The following is a 17984-nucleotide window of genomic DNA, read 5'->3' as shown; positions in this document are numbered from 1 at the left end:
AATGTATAAAAAAATTTAAAAATATAAAAAAGAGTGAAAAATGACAAGTGGCGGCGGAAGACGGTCGTGGAAAGTGGTGACGGTGGGTGGTGGGTAGCGGGTGGTAGTAGGTGGTGGTGATAGGTGGGTGGGTGACGGTGTTAGGTGGTAGCGAGTGGGTTGTGGTAGTGGTGGCGGCGGATGGTGGGTGGCGGATGGCGGGTGGTGGTGGGTGGTAGCGGGTGTATGGTGGTGGTGGTGGTGGGTGGTGGGTGGGTGGGTGACGGTGACGGGTGATGGGTGGTAGCGAGTGGGTGGTGGCGGTGGTGGTAGTGGTGGTGGTGGTGGTGGTGGCAGGTGGTAGTGGCAAGTGGGTGGCGGGTGATGGCGGGTGGTTATGATGGGTGGATGGGTGGGTGACAGTGGTGGGTGGTGGGTAGTAGCGAGTGGGTGGTGGTGGCGGGTGGTGGGTGGTGGTTGCAAGTGGGTGGCGGATGGCGGGTGGTAGTGGGTTGTGGCGGGTGGGTGGTGGTGGCGGGTGGTGGTGATGGGTGGGTGGGTGACAGTGGCGGGTAGTGTGTGGTAACGAGTGGGTAGTGGTGGTGGTGGTGGGTGGTGGTGGCAAGTAGGTGGGTAGTAGGTGATAGTGGTGGTGGGTGGTGGTAACGGGTGGGTGACAGGTGGCTGGTGGCTGGTGGTGGCGGGTAGTGGATGGTGGTGGAAGGTGGATGGTGAGTGGTGGTGGCAGGCGGTGGATGGTAGTGGCGGGTGGTGGGTGGTGGCGAGTGGATGGCAGGTGTGTAGTGGGTGGTGGTGGTGGTGGCGGCGAGGAATGGGTGGTGGCAGGTGGATGACAGTTGTGTAGTGGGTGGTGGTGGTGGTGGTGGCGAGGAGTGGGTGGTGGTGGTGATGGCGGCGAGGAGTGGGTGGTGATGGCAAGTGGATGGCAGGTGGGTGGTGGGTGACAGGTGGGTGGTGGTGGCGGATGGTGAGTGGTGGTGGCGGGTGGTGGGTGGTGAGTGGTGGTAGCAGTTGGTGGTGGGGGGTGGGTGGTGGTAGCAGAAGACGGTGGTGGAAAATGGTGGCGGGTGGTAGCTAGTGTTGGGTGGTAAAAAAAAAAAAAACTAAAAACTCAAAACGGAAACTCATTTTTTGAGTTTAGATTTTTTGGCCAAATTTATAAACTGAGACCACTGATTTATAAATCAAAAATTTACCAAACAAGTTTTTATTTGAGTTTTTTAAATTTTTGTAAATATAAACAGGAAACTGAAAACGTAAGTGTTACCAAACGGCACTTTACTGTCTAAAAACCAAAGCATCATGAGGAGACAAAGAGAAAGAGAGGGAAAGATATAGATATGAGATAATGGATCTCATATTTTAGGTCGTCAATCTCAAATCTAAAGTCATGGAGGCGAAGGTTAACAATGGTGGTTGCCAGTGGTATAGTGGGCATCGAATGGCACCGATGGTTGAGACAGTGGTGGTAGAAACGGTAGTAGTGGTGGCTATGACAAACGGCGCTGGTGGTTGAAACGGTGGTGGTGAAGACAGTGGAGGGGGTGGAAACGGTGGTGGTCATGGTAGTGGTGGTAATGGAGATGGTGGTGGTAGTGGTGTAGACGGTGGTAGTGGTAGTGGTGGTGGTAGTGGAGAGAACTCTTAGAGAGAGAGAGAGAAAAAGAGTTTAGACAAATTAAGGGAGAGAAAGAAGAGAAAGATAGAGAGAGTGTGTGAAGGGGTAAATTTGTCACACAAAATATAAATCTAAAATTTTTTGTCTTTCTTACATGATTTCTTTATTTTGGAATTTATGAGCAAAAAAATTAGAGTTTGTCCTTTTCAAGAAAAGTGGCTCCATGAAGGAGTTATGGCAAAAAATCTCAATTTTTTAAGGGTCATTATCAATTATACTAAATCAACACAATATCAAAACTGAAGAATAAAATTGATACAATTAAAATTACAATGACAAAAGAAAGTTAATTATGGTTTAAGAATGGAATTAATTATGGTGAACGAATGAAAGAAAGGAAATGCAAAAGGTACACTAGATCTACTAATTTATTAATTAGTCAGATAAGATAGGGAAACAAAATACACAGAAATAGAATACATAAAATTATATAATAAAAAAAAATTGACAAGGGGATGGGCCCCACCTCATGTCTATCTTTGTGAAACTAGGACGGAGACTCTTTCAAGTTTAAAATCTTAACTTGACTATCATGTTAGGGTTGTGTGGCCATTATGAATTTTGTTTCAATAATCCGAATCATTCAACTTGTACGGATCTTCTTGTATATCATTTTTGAAAAAAATATTAAGTCGATTCGATAATTATAATATTTTTATTTTATCACGTTTGTCTTCAAAAAAATCAATGACTAATTTTCAAAAATATACTTGTCGTTTATTTTTTCAATGACAAATGCAATAAAATAAAAATATTACGATTATCAAATAAATTAAATTTCTTTCATGAATGATATACAAGGAAGACTCTAAAAAAATAACAGTTCAGATCATTCAACTAAGGTCCATGCCTAATATGAGGATGAAGTTTAGATTTTGAAATTGAGAGAAAACACTGAGAGAGGACCTTTATTATCCATTTTGAGCAGTTCGCACATTGCTTGAAATCCTTCTCCCAAGTAACATGTCCTTAACTAAATGTAGTTCCTTAATCGCCTCAACAATGGCCATTCGTTCTCTTGGTGATTCCTCGGAGCATGTGACTCCAATCCTGAGTATCAGAATTAAGCACTCATGGAATTTTCCTTTTCCTATTTGTTTTCTGGAATTTATGTTGGTTGCTTCCTCCCCGTCTGCAACTGATACAAGTTTCCGATCAACAATCTCCATTACTCTTTCTGACAAAGCTGTCGAGGCTAATTTGTGAAGGGTCAAGCCATCTTTAAACATGTCATCAGTTGGTCTTTTTCCCGTGAACAATTCTAACAAGAGGATCCCATAGCTATATACATCACCATCGATGGACACTTGACTCCCCATGCCATATTCTGCATGACACATATAATACATTTTAAATTCAATCTTCTGCACCATTTATTTCTATGGGGAAAAAAGCATATGGAATGTTTTCATGAAAAAAATATTTTTTATAGAAAAAATATTTTCTTATGTTTGATTGTGACCATGAAACTAATGTGCTAGAGATTATAATAGTGGTAGTACTAGTGTGGGGGTAGTGGCGAGGTGGTTGTCGTTGTGATGATGATAAGGGTAGGGCAAAGGTGGCACTAGCAGTGGGTTGGCGATGATTGTAATTGGTGGCAGTAGTAGTGGTGATGGTGATGGTCATATGGCGGTAGACGAGTGGTGGCTTTGAAAAAACTTCAATCTGAAAAATATTTTTCACCTTTCAAAAGTAAAAACATTTTCTTTCTAAATAATTTTGTTTTCCATTAACCACGAAAAGCAATTTTTGCAGGCTTTCATCTTCCGTTGAACCAAAGGTCAGAAAATGCCAAAAAAAATATAAATAATAATAAATATCACCTAAACAAACTGATTATTTATTTATACTTACAAATGCATACATATATATATAGACATATATGTGAATACATCACTCAAAATATAAGGTATATTGTGGATTACCTGGTGCTATATATCCAATAGTTCCTTTGATACCAACAGAGCTGGTTTGGCTCTGAGAAATTTCATTGTTGCAATGTTGTAGGAACCTTGCTAAACCAAAATCACCGATATGGGCAGTCATGTCATTATTAAGAAGAATGTTGCTTGGCTTTATATCACAATGTATGACTGGGATGTGACAATGGTTGTGAAGATAATCCAAAGCATAAGCCACATCAATCGCTATGCCTAATCGTTGAAAAAGGCTTAAACTTTTCGGCTGCTCATGGGCACCAGCACCACCTGCTTGTGGAATTGGATGCAACCAACTTTCAAGACTCCCATTTTCCATGAACTCATATATTAGGGCTTTGAAGTCATTACCTTGGAAATCAACACTTGCACAAACACTGATAATTTTGACGAGGTTTCGATGCCTGATGTTTCTAAGAGTTTTGCATTCGGCCACAAAACTCTTTGAAGCTTCTCTGTTTTGTTGGTCAAGTACCTTCACCGCGATAGCCATTTCATTTGGATGGAGAATTCCTTTGTATACTAAACCAAAGCTTCCTGTACCAATCAAGTTAGTTAAAGAGAACCCATTTGTCGCTTTGAGAAGATTTCCATATGATATTTTCAAAGAAGAATCTATCAAAGAAGATGGCACACAAGACTGCTTTCTCGTTTTTCTAAGCCAACAAAGGATTAGAATAGATGATGCCAAAATGATACCCAAAACCCCATAAACTATGGGAATAATTAACTTTCTTGGTTTTTTAGAAGCACAAGCCGAAAACTGTAATGCAGGTATACCCCCACAAAGCTTGTTATTTCCTGACACTGAAATTGCAGTTGCATTCAGGAACACTCCCCCTACTGGTACCTCTCCCTCAAGATTATTGAAAGAAAGGTTTAAATTCCTCAAAAAGGGAAAGCTTTCTAAAAATTTGGGAATTTCACCCGATAGGTTATTGTGTGAGAGACTTAATTCTTCAATGGCCTTTAGAGAACTCAACGATTGTGGAAAGGTTCCTCCAAATGAATTGTTGTCCAAATAAAGACGTTCCAAAGAAGTGCAACTACCAAGGCTGCTAGGAATTCCACCAGATAACTTGTTATGAGAAAGATTTAGTTCAACAAGATTTTTCAAGTTACCGACTTCCACAGGGATAGGACCAGTTAGACAGTTTCGAGACAAGTCAAGAGATATTGCCAAAGACGAGAGACCAATTACTTCTCGGGGTATGCTACCAAACAAACCATTACCATAAAGATGCAACAGTATCAAACCTTGGCCATTTCCAAGACTTGAAGGTATGTTTCCCTGAAAATAATTTTCTTCTAACCAAAGCCGGTTCAATAGTGTTAAATTTCCAATAGAGGAAGGGATTTCCCCAGACAATTTGTTTTCACTAAAACCCAAGTCTTGAAGCTTAACAAGTTTACCAATAGAGGTCGGAATACTTCCTATCAATTGATTCTCGTCCATAGCTAGAGCATTTAGGCTCACAAGATTTCCAATATCTGCTAGAACGTTTCCAGATATCTTGTTTGCTGCCACTGATAAATGCTCAAGTTTTGTCGAGAAGTTAGCTAAAGAATTCGGTAAAACACCTCCAAAATTATTTTCCTGTAATTGCAACACTCTCAATTTGCTACAATTGGCTAAAGTAGTTAAGAAATTAAGGTCATTGGCATGCCCAGTTCCCAAACCACTCTTATCTAAACTCAACCAAGAGAGATTCTTTAGGTTTCCAAAATTAATAGCCACTCCAGGAGAGAATTTGTTAAGCGATAAGTCAAGGTATTTTAGGTTTGAAGCATTTGATATTGAAAGTGGAATCGAGCCACCAAATTGGTTTCCCCAAATATTAATCACTTCAACATTTGGCAAAGTGAGGCCTAAATTTTGAGGAAGACTTCCTTCAAGTAAATTACTTGGTGCCTCCAAAGCAATCAATGACGAGATATTATAGATAGATAAAGGAATCACACCTGATAGTTTATTTGAGAAGAATGAAAGATATGTTAAGCTTTTCAGGCCGCCTAGGGATTCCGGAATACTTCCCTCTAACATATTCAAATGAGCCAAGAAACGTTCAAGAGATGAAAGGTTTGCATAAATAGTTGGGATTGCCCCTGTCAAATTGTTGGAATCAATATAAAGTAGCACCAATTGGGATAAGGAACCAAGCTCTTTAGGAAGGTTTCCTATAAACTTGTTGTTGCCTAAATGAAGACTCCTCAAGTCATTGCAGTTTGAAAGGTTCGCCGGAATTCGTCCTTCCAACAAGTTATTGGTCAATACCAGAACTTGCAGCCTGAATAACCGACCCATTTCATGAGGAATTTCACCTTGAAAGCTGTTGTTTGAGAGATTAGCAGTTCTAAGGAAACTAAGGTTTCCAATGGAAGGAGATATAGAACCTACTAAATTACGGGACTCTAAACTCAAGGCAATGACCCTCCGATGGCGATGGCCACATAAAACACCTTCCCACTGGCAGAAATGGAGAGAATCATTCCATGAGCTTGTGACTAGCATTGGATCATGAGTTATTTGAGCCTTGATGGAAAGCAAGGCTAGGTGATCAGTCTCATTTGCACCTAGTACGGTGGTGGCTACTATTTGAGAAGCTTTGTGCAACAGAGGCATGCACATGCACGAAAGGATAGCAACAATCGAGACAAATGACCGTACTACGCTCAACCTCATGGCAGGAGTGCAATAAAACAACAGGTTTTAACATATTAACATCAATAGTTTTGTGACTTTTTATAACAAAATGCATTCACAGTTTTAAGTGCATTAGTTTGATAGCAAGAAAGATTTTCATATTTAACAAACAATTTTTCATTGGCAATTCCTTTGTGTAGACGTTGGGGCAGGGCTAACACTTTGGAAATATGGAACTTTAACAGAACTGTAAAGCTTGTTGATCTAAGCAAAAAGTCGTGCTCACTTCATCTTTAAAGTGTTGCCCATTTTTCCAGATAGATCTTCAAAATCTCCCACTTTTTTTGAACAAAACATCAAAGTTTTCCCACTGTTTTTTAATAATTCTTCAAATTTTTTCCACACAATTGGCCTCTTCAAAGATGGACTCCCCACTTATAGTATTAAACTTTAAACACATAAGAATTTTAAGAATCAAATTTTTTGTCTCTAAAAGTAAAAAAATTAAATAAAATAAAATTGTTGCAAGAAACATTAGAAGACCAATTATTGTCGTCACAAGAATCGTCACTAAAAGCTATAAAGTTTTTTAAAAAACAAACTTTAGTGAAAATTTTAAAAATGTTGCTAGTAAGAGCTCATTTAACATTAGTTAATATAGTCAACTTTTTTGTGTTGAAACTTTTTTAGCCTCGATTGGTTTTTGTTTTGGAGCTTTTTTTACTTTTATGAGAAAAAAAGTGTAATGATTATAAGTAAAAAGTAATTTTTTGTCTTATTGACCTTTGTAGTCAATTCTGTCTTTTCATGATTATTTAGCCCCAACATGAATGCCAAACCGGGGCTAAATATGCTTTTAGGGGAAAAAAAACAATTCCGTGCCAAGAAAAATTTACTTTTGCAGATTAAAATGTTGTTCTCAAAAGGATAGTAATTCATAACTAAGGGTGTGTTTGTTTGGACGAACGGGAAATTTAATTTATTTAGCCCTAAAAGCATATTTCGTCACTCAAATATAACCATGTCAAATGTTTCGTCTCTAAAAAATGATTTTGCCTCTAAATTTTTGTCTTACAAATCTTAATTTGTTGTAATAGTATAAGTTTCAAACAATGTATGTTTGGCTCCCAATGTTATGCATGTAAACTCTAGAGTTTCTCTCTAATGAATTGAGTGGAGTTTCTCCAATGAAGAGTCTCGATGCAAACACACCGACATCGGTTCGAGTAGGAGAGCCTGCCCATTAATCGTCAGTCATCACCGTTAATACTACTTTTTGGGTAAATCAAGGAGCCCAAGAATAATGAGAAGGCAGTTCAATAAAAAATAAAATATATAAATAAAAGTTGAAATAAAATTGTTTTGAAACAAGAATTTACATTTGAATAGTGACATGAAAATTATATTGATTAGTGATATCATATATCGAGTAACATTATATCACTTTTTTCACACTTGCATAATGAATTTCTATTTGAACAAAAATCTTCACAAAATAAATTAAAAATATATATTCAATCCTCCACATTCTTCAATAACTAATCTTCTTATAATTTATAAAATTCAATTTCAAATTCCTTAATTTGAAAATATTTGCATTTTTTGCCCACAGGAATCACATGAACATCTTAAACTTTAATTCTGCGAAGGGAAAAAAAAAAAAAAAAATTAAATCTTCAACTTTCGCTCAGTGCCTTTTTTTCTTTTTCCTTTTTCTATTTTTTTTTTTTTTTTTTTTTTTGCGACTTTCATAATTTATGATTATGAATCTCTCCATAAAACTTTAAAATCTTTTCATAATCATCATTAAGTATAGTTGTTATAGTTCTGCTTTTATTTACGCATGCATTTCATAACTTTATTTTGGAATAATTTTATTGCTATCATCATAATACTTTATATAATAAGAATTACATAAATATTATATTTGAAACTTGTATAACTTTAGCAAGTTTGTTTTTCTTTTATCATGACCATGCCTAATCATGTGAATCACCAGACTGGCTCTTTTCATTGAGTATTAGTCAACCAAGTCCAACATAAAAAATAAAACAAAACAACATTTTTTATAAAAAAAAAAAAAAAAGACAAAAAGGGGTGCTTTGGTCTTATTAATTACAAGTCGGCCGGAAAATCATGTTTCCACCGTCCAAATTGTTATTATACTCCCACCGTCCAAATTGTTTGTTTATATGGAAAACAAGAATTTAAAAAATAAAAATAAGTTACAGTGAAATTAAAATTAAAAAAAAAAAACATATTAAGTTTTATAATTTTTACATAATTATATTTAATTCTTTTAAAAAATTTAATTCACTTAACACATAACCTCCTTTTGGTCAATAATTTGTTACTTATATAGATGTAAAAATAATTTTGTCATCTCTTTTACATGAAAATTATTATTTATCATTGGATTTTCACACCATCTTTGATAATTAATTTCGGTTTATTTAATCTTATTTAAATAAAAGTAAATATAATTATGTCAAAACTGTGAGTTTACTGTATTTTCTTCAAATTTTGGTAAAGGTCAATGTAATTTACTCTAAAAATAATTTATTCTCATACTGAAAATTTTGAATTCTTTTCATCAATTAAAAGATCTCTTAATGCTATTAATTTGTGATTTTTTGGGGGAAAATTTCGGCAGAAAAAATACATTAGGTTCTTGTTTTTCATACCGAACTAATAATTTGAGTCAAAGGTAGTATTTAGCACGACAGTATTTTTCCTCTCTTCTATGGAGGTTAGGATTCTTTCTCCTATAGAAGTTTGTTATCTCATTATGAGACCTTTTGCTATCGCTGTACAAAATTGATCCGATTTTTTATCGATTTTGTAATAAAAATTTTCTTCCCGATCAAATTAAAAAAAAAAAAAAACCATGATGATATTTAGTTCACTAAAATAGAATTGCCAATAGCCATTCTATTAAAAGGAAACGTTCATGTGAGTCCATCAAGATACCCATCTCGATGATACAAACCGTACATATTGTAGGGTATACTAAAAGATCATCTTTACAAAAAAATCATATTGATCGAACAACTATAGACGCATTATTAAATTACATTTGTCTTCAAAATAATGAATGGTCTATTTTCAAAATTACAATTGTATATCTATTTTTGTGATAATCATGTGGTTACAGTTGTCTAAATAGTTTGGTTTTTTGTGAAAATAATTTTTTCAACAAGCCCTACAATATGAATCATTTGGATTATCGAGATGGCCTAGTGGACCCACAAAGCCCAATTGGAAAGGAGCCGAATCCCTGTTAAAATACTTATTCTTACATTTCGCTCAGTAAAAAAAAAGAAAAGAATTCACATTAAAAATGATTTTCTGAGTTTTCAATTTGTATTTTTATATTTTTAGTAATTTTTTAAAATATTTTAATCAATTTTTTTATTTTATTTTTTTTAGATCCACTTAATCTTAATATACTTAAAAAGTGTAAAATTTGTACAAAAAATTTTAAAAAACTCATTGAATACAACAAAATACGAAAATGTATTAAATTTTCATAATTTTTGGTATTTTTGTATAAAATTCACAAATATTATATCTAGATTGAGTATATCTTTTCTTTTTCTTTTTTCTTTTTCTTTTTTTTTTTATTTGTAGATAAGTGTATCTAAAAAAAAATTACGTAAAATATTTTAAAAATTCACTAAAAATAAAAAATAAATAAAAATAAAAAACACAAAAAACTCTTTTGCTACTATTTTAGTAACTTTTTGGCTAAAATATGAAGTTAAAAAAAGGGAACAGCTTATCAAACTGGAACATGTTGGGTTCCATGGGCCCACCATTGAGCCCACATCGATGATCTGTGAACTGTTAATATACAAACCTCATCGAGTATTTTATCCTTAAAAAAAATCACGTTGATCGGATATTGATAGCCACTTGATTATATCAAATTTGTGTCAACGGTAACTATGATTTTAAAATAAATTGTTAATACAAATGTGATCTAATCAAGTGGTTATTGATATTCGATCAACATAATTTTTTACATAGATGAACTACTGAACGAGTCCTATGCATTGAACGATTCAGATCATCAATGTGGGTTCCATGGTGGGCCCGCAGAGGCCCAATAGCACACTCTAGTTGGGTCCACCTAAAAACAAGCCTGAGCCTAAAAAAAATTAGTATATTTTGGATGATTTTTTTAGCTTTTTACAAAAAAACATGCAAAAATATAGAGAAAAAAAAAATCTTTAACTTTTTTATATAATTGTTTGTTTTTTTAACTTTTTTAGTGACCTTTTGAATTTTTTAGTTCCCAAACCAAACCACAATTTTCAGAAAAATAGATATGAGTAATTTAGAAAAATGACCATTACATTAGGAAGTTAAGGACTAGTTATTTCATCTCTATGCTTATACTTTCAAGTTTGTTACAATGTGTTCCTGCATCATATGTTGTTAACATTTTGAACTATAAATAAATAAATTCACGTGAAACTATAGAGACATTATTCCGGTAATCCCTATAATTTGTTTTGAATTCCATTTTGATCATTCTAATTTCACGCATGGTCTTCTTTTTCAAATTTAATGATAAGTGACGGAGAAATTATCATTACAACAAAATTGAAAATGTCAACACCAAATTGTTAAAATTAAAATTGTGAGGATTGATGTAACACTTCATTTAAATTACAGTGTGACAATGTAATTTACTAAAAAAAAACAATAAATGGTCCATTCTCTTGAAAAGTATGTCAGAATAGAACTCTTGAAAAGTATACCAACAAGTATTTCTGCAAAGAGGCCATATGTGTTTACACTGAAATTGTAATGAGAGTGGTCCATTCTCTTTCATTGCTCCCAAACAAGACGAGGGTTTATTTTTTTAGTGATGAGTCCATTTATATGAGATATGGCATTAGATTCAAGAATTGATTTTAAAATTGTTTAGTGAGAAGAAAAAATTGATGTATCGAAAGAGTTTTTTTTTATTTTTACCCACTGCCATCAAACTGTCATCGATTGATTGCCAAAAAAATTGTTGGTGCCAAAAAAAAATGATAAGAAAAGTCACTAGAGCTAGCCAGTGGCAGCGATTGGTGGTGGTGGTAGTGGTGGTAATATAGATAGATACGTAGATTAGAAGGACATATAAATGGCTTGTGTACAAATAAATAATTGACATGTGGACAGATAGATAACACGTAAACAAATAGGTGACGTGAACAAATATACAAATAAATAAAAGTAATATGATCTTTCAAATTGTTTTATCCTTTTTAGCCCAAAACGAATAGAGATTGAGATTATTGCTCCAAAAAATTTATAATTAGATTTATGACCCTTAAATAAATGTTTATGGCATCTCAAGTGGCCAGAAACAGCTAAACACAACCTAATTGCTTGATTAGAACATACGACGTGGACGAGCATGTTTGCTATCACACACCAAGACAAGGAGAAGAAAAAAGTAATGCACTCGAAAACGATTTTGAATTGTAAATTTGTGTTGGTTGAGCAGTCTCTCTCTGGGTGACTCTCAGCTTTTCAGTCCCATTCAATAAACATCATAACAATATAAACAAATTAAGTACGTACAACAATGTTCACACCTTGTTTTTTGCCTGATGCTAAACGTGGAGTGGGAATCTCGCTCAAAAATCGTACATCACCGCAGCTGAGCTTTCTGGATATTTTCAATTCAATTAATGCTGCATTAAATTCAACGCCTATAAACACCTGCCTGTTGCTGGCCTAAGTTTTCAGAACTAATCAAGAAGATACTGTAGTTGGTAGTCACAAAATGGAGCATTCATCTACACATGTCAAATGGTTTTTGGTGTGTGCGCTTCATGGAACTTTTGTTCTGTCATTGAGCTTAGGCCTGGAATTGCCTGCAAGAGCAGCCACCTCCGGAAATGAGTCGGATCACTTGGCCTTGCTTGCTTTCAAGAGTCATATTATTCAGGATCCACTACAAATCATGAGCTCATGGAATGAATCGCTCCATTTCTGCAACTGGGCAGGTGTTACTTGCAATCCTTCCAACGGACGAGTTATGATTCTGAACCTGGAAGCACAGAAGCTGGTTGGCTCCATACCATCTTCTATAGGAAACCTTTCATTGCTCACTGGGATCAACCTGCAAAACAACAGCTTCCACGGTGAAATCCCACCAGAGTTGGGCCGTTTGTTGCACCTGCAACATCTAAATTTGACTGCAAATTCATTAGGTGGAATGATTCCAACAAATCTGACCCATTGTACTGAGCTCAGAATCCTCAAATTGAATTATAATGAGCTCACTGGACCAATACCGGACCAGCTTAGTTCACTTTCAAAATTATTGATTCTGAGCCTAGGTGTTAATAGCCTCGCAGGAAAAATCCCAGCTTGGATTGGTAACTTTTCATCGCTATTGATTCTCGGACTCACCCAGAACAATCTTGTTGGTAGCATACCGGATGAGCTTGGCCATCTGTCACACCTGGGGATTTTTCAACTGTATGGAAATCAACTGTCAGGTATAGTCCCTCCTTCCATTTACAACATCTCTTCCATTTACTACTTCTCGGTTACTCAAAACCATTTACACGGGCAGATACCAACAGACGTTGGCCTTACTCTTCCTAATCTCCAAATTTTTGCTGGTGGTGTCAACAATTTCAAAGGAACCATTCCTGTATCGATATCAAATGCCTCTGGACTCCAGATACTTGACTTTGCTCAAAACAATCTCACAGGAACTCTGCCCACGAGTTTAGGAAGGTTAAGAGCTTTGTATTGGCTAAATTTCGATGATAATGAACTAGGATATGGGAAGAATGGAGAGTTGAATTTTGTAAACTCCCTGGTCAACTGTACAAATCTGTTTAAGTTGGGCATAGCACGAAACCATTTTGGAGGAGAATTGCCCGGTTCAATAGCCAACCTTTCAACACAGATGGCAAAATTTACAATGGGTTCCAATCTAATATATGGAAACATCCCTTTTGGGATTGGAAACCTGGTCAACTTGAACAATCTAGCAATGGAAGATAACCTTTTCACCGGTAATGTCCCTGATGTTATTGGAAAGCTTCAGAACTTACAAGGATTGTCATTGAATGGTAACGATTTATCCGGGCCAATGCCACCCCTATTTGGTAACTTAACCAGCTTAACCAAGCTTCTTATGGAGGAGAATAGCTTTGATGGAACTATACCTTCAAGCATCGGAAACTGCTATAACTTGCAAACACTAAATCTGTCCAGGAATAATCTAAGTGGTACCATACCCATACAAGTTATTGGTCTCTCTTCCCTCTCAATTTCTTTAGACATTTCTTATAATTCTTTGACAGGTCCAATACCATCTGAAGTGGGCAATTTGGTAAACCTCATGGAGTTAGATGTGTCAATGAACAACTTCACCGGTGAAATACCCAGCTCCATAGCTAGTTGTACTAGCCTGGAGATCCTCCATATGGAGCATAATATGTTTCAAGGAACAATTTCTCAACCTTTGAAAGCTTTAAGGGGTTTACTAGAGATAGATCTTTCACATAATAACTTCTCTGGGCAGATCCCAAGTTTTCTTGGAACATTCTCTCTCAAGAAACTTGACCTTTCTTTCAATGATTTCGAGGGTGAAGTACCTAAAGAAGGGATCTTCACGAATACAAGTGCACTTTCAATTCTTGGAAATGACAAGCTCTGTGGGGGTATCCCAGAATTACTTTTACCAACATGCTCTAAGAAGCTTCATTCATCAGGAAATCTTCTTGCCCCCAAAGTACTAATCCCTGCAATCACTGCAATCATATTGATATGTATTATGTTTTGTTGTTTAGTTGCATATTTAATGCTGCAAAAATCAAGAACCAGTACTTCAATTGCATCGTCTTTGGAGGGTTTGAGATCAAGAGTTTCTTACTCAGAGCTCATGAAATCAACTAATGGCTTTTCCATGGAAAATCTGATAGGCTCGGGAAGTTTTGGTTCGGTATACAAGGGTCTAAGTGGTGATGGAAAAGTTGTTGCAGTGAAAGTACTAAACCTGCAACAAGAAGGAGCTTCAAAGAGTTTCATAGACGAATGCAAAGCCTTGACAACTATACGACACAGAAACCTCCTTAAGATCATAACTTTGTGTTCAAGTGTGGATCTTGAGGGTAATGATTTCAAAGCATTGGTATTCGAGTTCATGTGTAATGGAAGCCTAGACCAATGGTTGCATCCAACGGATGACAACAAGCAACCTCGAGCAAAGAGTTTTAGCATTGTACAGAGGCTGAACATAGCCATTGATGTTGCTTCTGCCTTGAATTATCTCCATTACCATTGTCAAACACCAATTGTTCACTGTGACCTGAAGCCAAGCAATGTGCTTCTTGATGAAGATATGACAGCCCATGTTGGAGACTTTGGATTGGCAAAGTTCCTCCTTGAAGCATCATCATCAGCCATCCCCTCAAGTACGTCTGTTGGGCTGAAAGGTTCAATTGGGTACATACCTCCAGGTATATCTTTATTTATCAAAACTGACTTCACTTTCAGTTCAATTGGATACTCATACCGTTACACCGTGATGTGTACAGCTATGGGATACTATGTATATGAAATATTATAAGGAACAAAATACTTCATTTGCCATTGACATAAAGAATATTTGACACTTGACAGTACTGTTGAAATGCAGAGTATGGTACGGGTGGCCAAGTGTCTATACTCGGAGATGTGTACAGCTATGGGATACTCATACTGGAGATGTTTACTGGAAAAAGACCAACTGATGACATATTTCAAGATGGTCTCAGCCTTCACAAGTTTGTCACAATGGCTTTTCCTAAATGCATCATGGACATAGTAGACCCGTCATTGCTCATTGGAGGAGGAGAAAATGATGATGAAAATGGAGAAGTAATACGAGAAAGAGAAATAATCAAAGAGGATGATACCCAAACTAGTGCAAGAAAAAGAGAAGAGTGTTTGGTTGCAGTGATGAGAGTTGGCCTGTCATGTTCAAATGCAGAATCAAGAGAGCGTGTGACAATGGATGATGTTGTGAACATAATGCATGCGATAAGAGATTCGTTTCTTGGGTTAAAGAACAAGAATTGGAGAAGAATAAGATAGGTCTTGAATTTCAAAATTTTGATGCTTGATTGATTTACTTTGCTATTGTATCTTTATATGATATGCATGGAATAGTTTGTAATTGTGTTATTATGAATGATATTAGAAGTTTGCACTATGTCATAAACCACAAAGAAGAAAATATTTTTTGGGCAATGTATTAAAGAAGTTGATTTTTTAGTGAAAAATCCACAACCTCTTGTGAGTTGTGAATCTTGTGATTGTTCTTTGGGCTCAATATTTGATCAAACCAATTTGGGACTGCAAAATCCTATAATTTGGGATGCCAAATACTCTGATTTTGAAACTATTTTTAAAATATGTGTTATATAAATTATCACTGCTCCTTCATCTTCTTCCACATCTACCCTGCAACATCAAGAAACCAACCAAGCACATCCCAAAAACCAACTCTTGAAAGAAATACTAAAAATGCAGATCAATTATTAAACAAATAATTATGGTTAATGATTCGTGAATACAATATAAATGAATACCTGAAAGAGACCTTGTCGACGAGCCACATATAGAGGTGATTGTGGCCTGTAAAAGGGTCATAACCCTTGGGGATTTTTACAGGATATCCATCCATGGACGAAGGAACCTTAATGGAGACGATTGGGTCGAACGATGACATTTTCTAGGGTATGGAAATGTGAAATCCCGAAGCTATCAACTCCAAACCCATCTCTCTCTGTGTAGCGTTCTGTATGTTCGTTTGAGGAAGGATTGACCGTATTTATAACCAATAAATGGCGGGTAAATGTTGGTGATTGATGGAGGTGAGCTTGGTAAACAGGGAGGCAAGTTAAAAAGTCAGTTTTTTTTTTTTTTTTAAGATATACAGAAAATAATAAAAAAAATAAAAAGCAAATCAAAAATAACTTAGATTGAAGTCACTAAACGCATCCAAAACTTGATTGTACCGTAATTTTCAACTTAAAATCTAAAGACTTCACCTTTGCCGGTCAAAATAGAACATTGAGGTTGAGGTGATCACCTACCATAAAACGAATGCATTAAACAACACCGGTATTCTGATTGTGAAAAAACTTGAAATCAGATCATAAAGTTTTAGGTGCGAGAGTAAAAGTTTGGGCACAAGCCAAACATCAAACTTGGAAGATTAGAAGAGAGAAAGGCGACACCGACACCGATAGTCAGAGGTAGATTTGAAAAAGATGAGGTAGATTTGGTAAGAATGCATCCATGGAGGCAAGAAGGTAGCAAATCTAGTGGCAGTATAGTGGTGGTGGTGTTGAAAAGGGTTGAAATGATAAGCTTCCAATATTATTAAGCAAAAAGACAAGAAAAATAAGAAAAATTGGATGAAATGAGGATAGAGGAGAGAGTGGCCTGCACCTCCAGCAATACACCCAATAAAAGGCTTAAGGAGGGAGGTTTAGGGAGAGATGCTCTAAGTTGAGAGAGAGAGAGAGAGAGAGAACAAATTACTTGAGAAGGGTTTTAAGGATTTTGTTAGCATAATTATATTCAAACATTATACTTTATCTCAGTACACACTATTAATACTGTTAGGCCATGTTTGATTCCACAAGACTAATAGTGAGGTATTAATAATCCAATCAAATTAGTGTGGTATTCACAATCCCACCTCTACCCCATTACTAATAATCCTACAAATTTGTTGGATTAATTATCTATTGGATTGATAATCCTAAAACAAAATGTCAAAACAAACATAGGATAATTGGGCCCGCGGATTAATAATCTCAATCCCATGCTCTAATCCTTCCAATCAAACATGCCATTAGAATATTAACTTCTGAACAAAAATGAAAGAGAGATTTATTTATAAATCTCATTTAGTTAACTTATAGCCCAATAAGTCCACAAAATTTCTAGTGTCCATCAAGTCTCATGTAGACTAGTATTCTAATAGGTCATTTTTTCCATATTAGAATAATTATGTGGATTATTTTACTTTTTTAGACTTTTATTATAATATATATATTATACTATATATTTATGGAAGAAAATATTAATTATTTGATATATTTCGTTTATAGTATATAAAACATTGTATATAGAATATGAAAGATTATTATTCTTAGCATTTTCTTTGCCTCAATATAAGGAATTGATCAAGGATCTCCTTTCACCATTTTTGCATTAAGGTCCTATTATGGTAGAATATTTGGAAGAGAATGTTAGTTACAGACCGATGATAGAGATGATGATGATGAACTCACAACAGATATGATGGTAAACTGGCGACGAACAATCATTTTTTTGCCACTGTTATATATAAATCATAGTCTCTTCATTGGTTTGTATAGTCACCGATATTGTATAGTTTATTCACCTGTATTATACCGGTATTGTTTATATACAGATTTTTATAAAAATGTGCATCAAATATATATGAACTATTTAATGTTTTTTTTTTTATATATTGTCTAATGATTTGTTGCATATTGTTTGTTAATATATTTGTTGGTTAAACAATTATTTTTGTTACCATTGAACAATCGGAATAGTCAATTCACTCTTTTCAATTTTGTTTCATATTTTCATGTTGCAGTGTGAATGTTCACATTAGTATAAATTTAATTTTTTTTAAGGCTAGTTGTATATTAATTGAAAACTATAAACATTC

The 17984-nt window shown here is 35.4% G+C and overlaps 1 protein-coding gene and 1 pseudogene across 2 annotated transcripts; one reads left to right on the top strand and one right to left on the bottom strand.

The window, feature by feature from the left end:
* Positions 1–2589: 2589 nt before the first annotated feature.
* Positions 2590–6272, bottom strand: LOC114266309 (receptor kinase-like protein Xa21 pseudogene; annotated as a pseudogene). The gene is made up of 2 exons (XR_014341446.1): positions 3607–6272; positions 2590–3005 (listed from the first exon to the last, which is right to left on the bottom strand). The product of XR_014341446.1 is annotated as a receptor kinase-like protein Xa21 pseudogene (transcript).
* A 5778-nt stretch (positions 6273–12050) lies between these two features.
* On the top strand, positions 12051–15482 carry LOC114266300 (LRR receptor-like serine/threonine-protein kinase EFR). Its single transcript, XM_028207185.2, has 2 exons — positions 12051–14748; positions 14928–15482. Exons 1-2 carry the CDS (start codon positions 12051–12053, stop codon positions 15362–15364), a joined length of 3135 nt encoding a protein of 1044 aa, XP_028062986.2. The 3' UTR covers positions 15365–15482.
* The last annotated feature ends 2502 nt before the right edge of the window (positions 15483–17984 follow it).

Source organism: Camellia sinensis, chromosome 10 (assembly GCF_055761805.1).
Source record: "Camellia sinensis isolate YWXY chromosome 10, ASM5576180v1, whole genome shotgun sequence".
Lineage (NCBI taxonomy): Eukaryota > Viridiplantae > Streptophyta > Magnoliopsida > Ericales > Theaceae > Camellia > Camellia sinensis.
Note: the sequence above shows the minus strand (reverse complement) of the source record. Positions and strands in the feature narration are given on the sequence as shown.

Coding starts and splice junctions, on each gene's coding strand:
- LOC114266300 (XM_028207185.2), top strand. CDS start 12,051: ATGGAGCATTCATCTACACATGTCAAATGGTTTTTGGTGTGTGCGCTT. Junction 14,749..14,927: donor AATTGGGTACATACCTCCAG/GTATATCTTTAT, acceptor GTTGAAATGCAG/AGTATGGTACGGGTGGCCAA.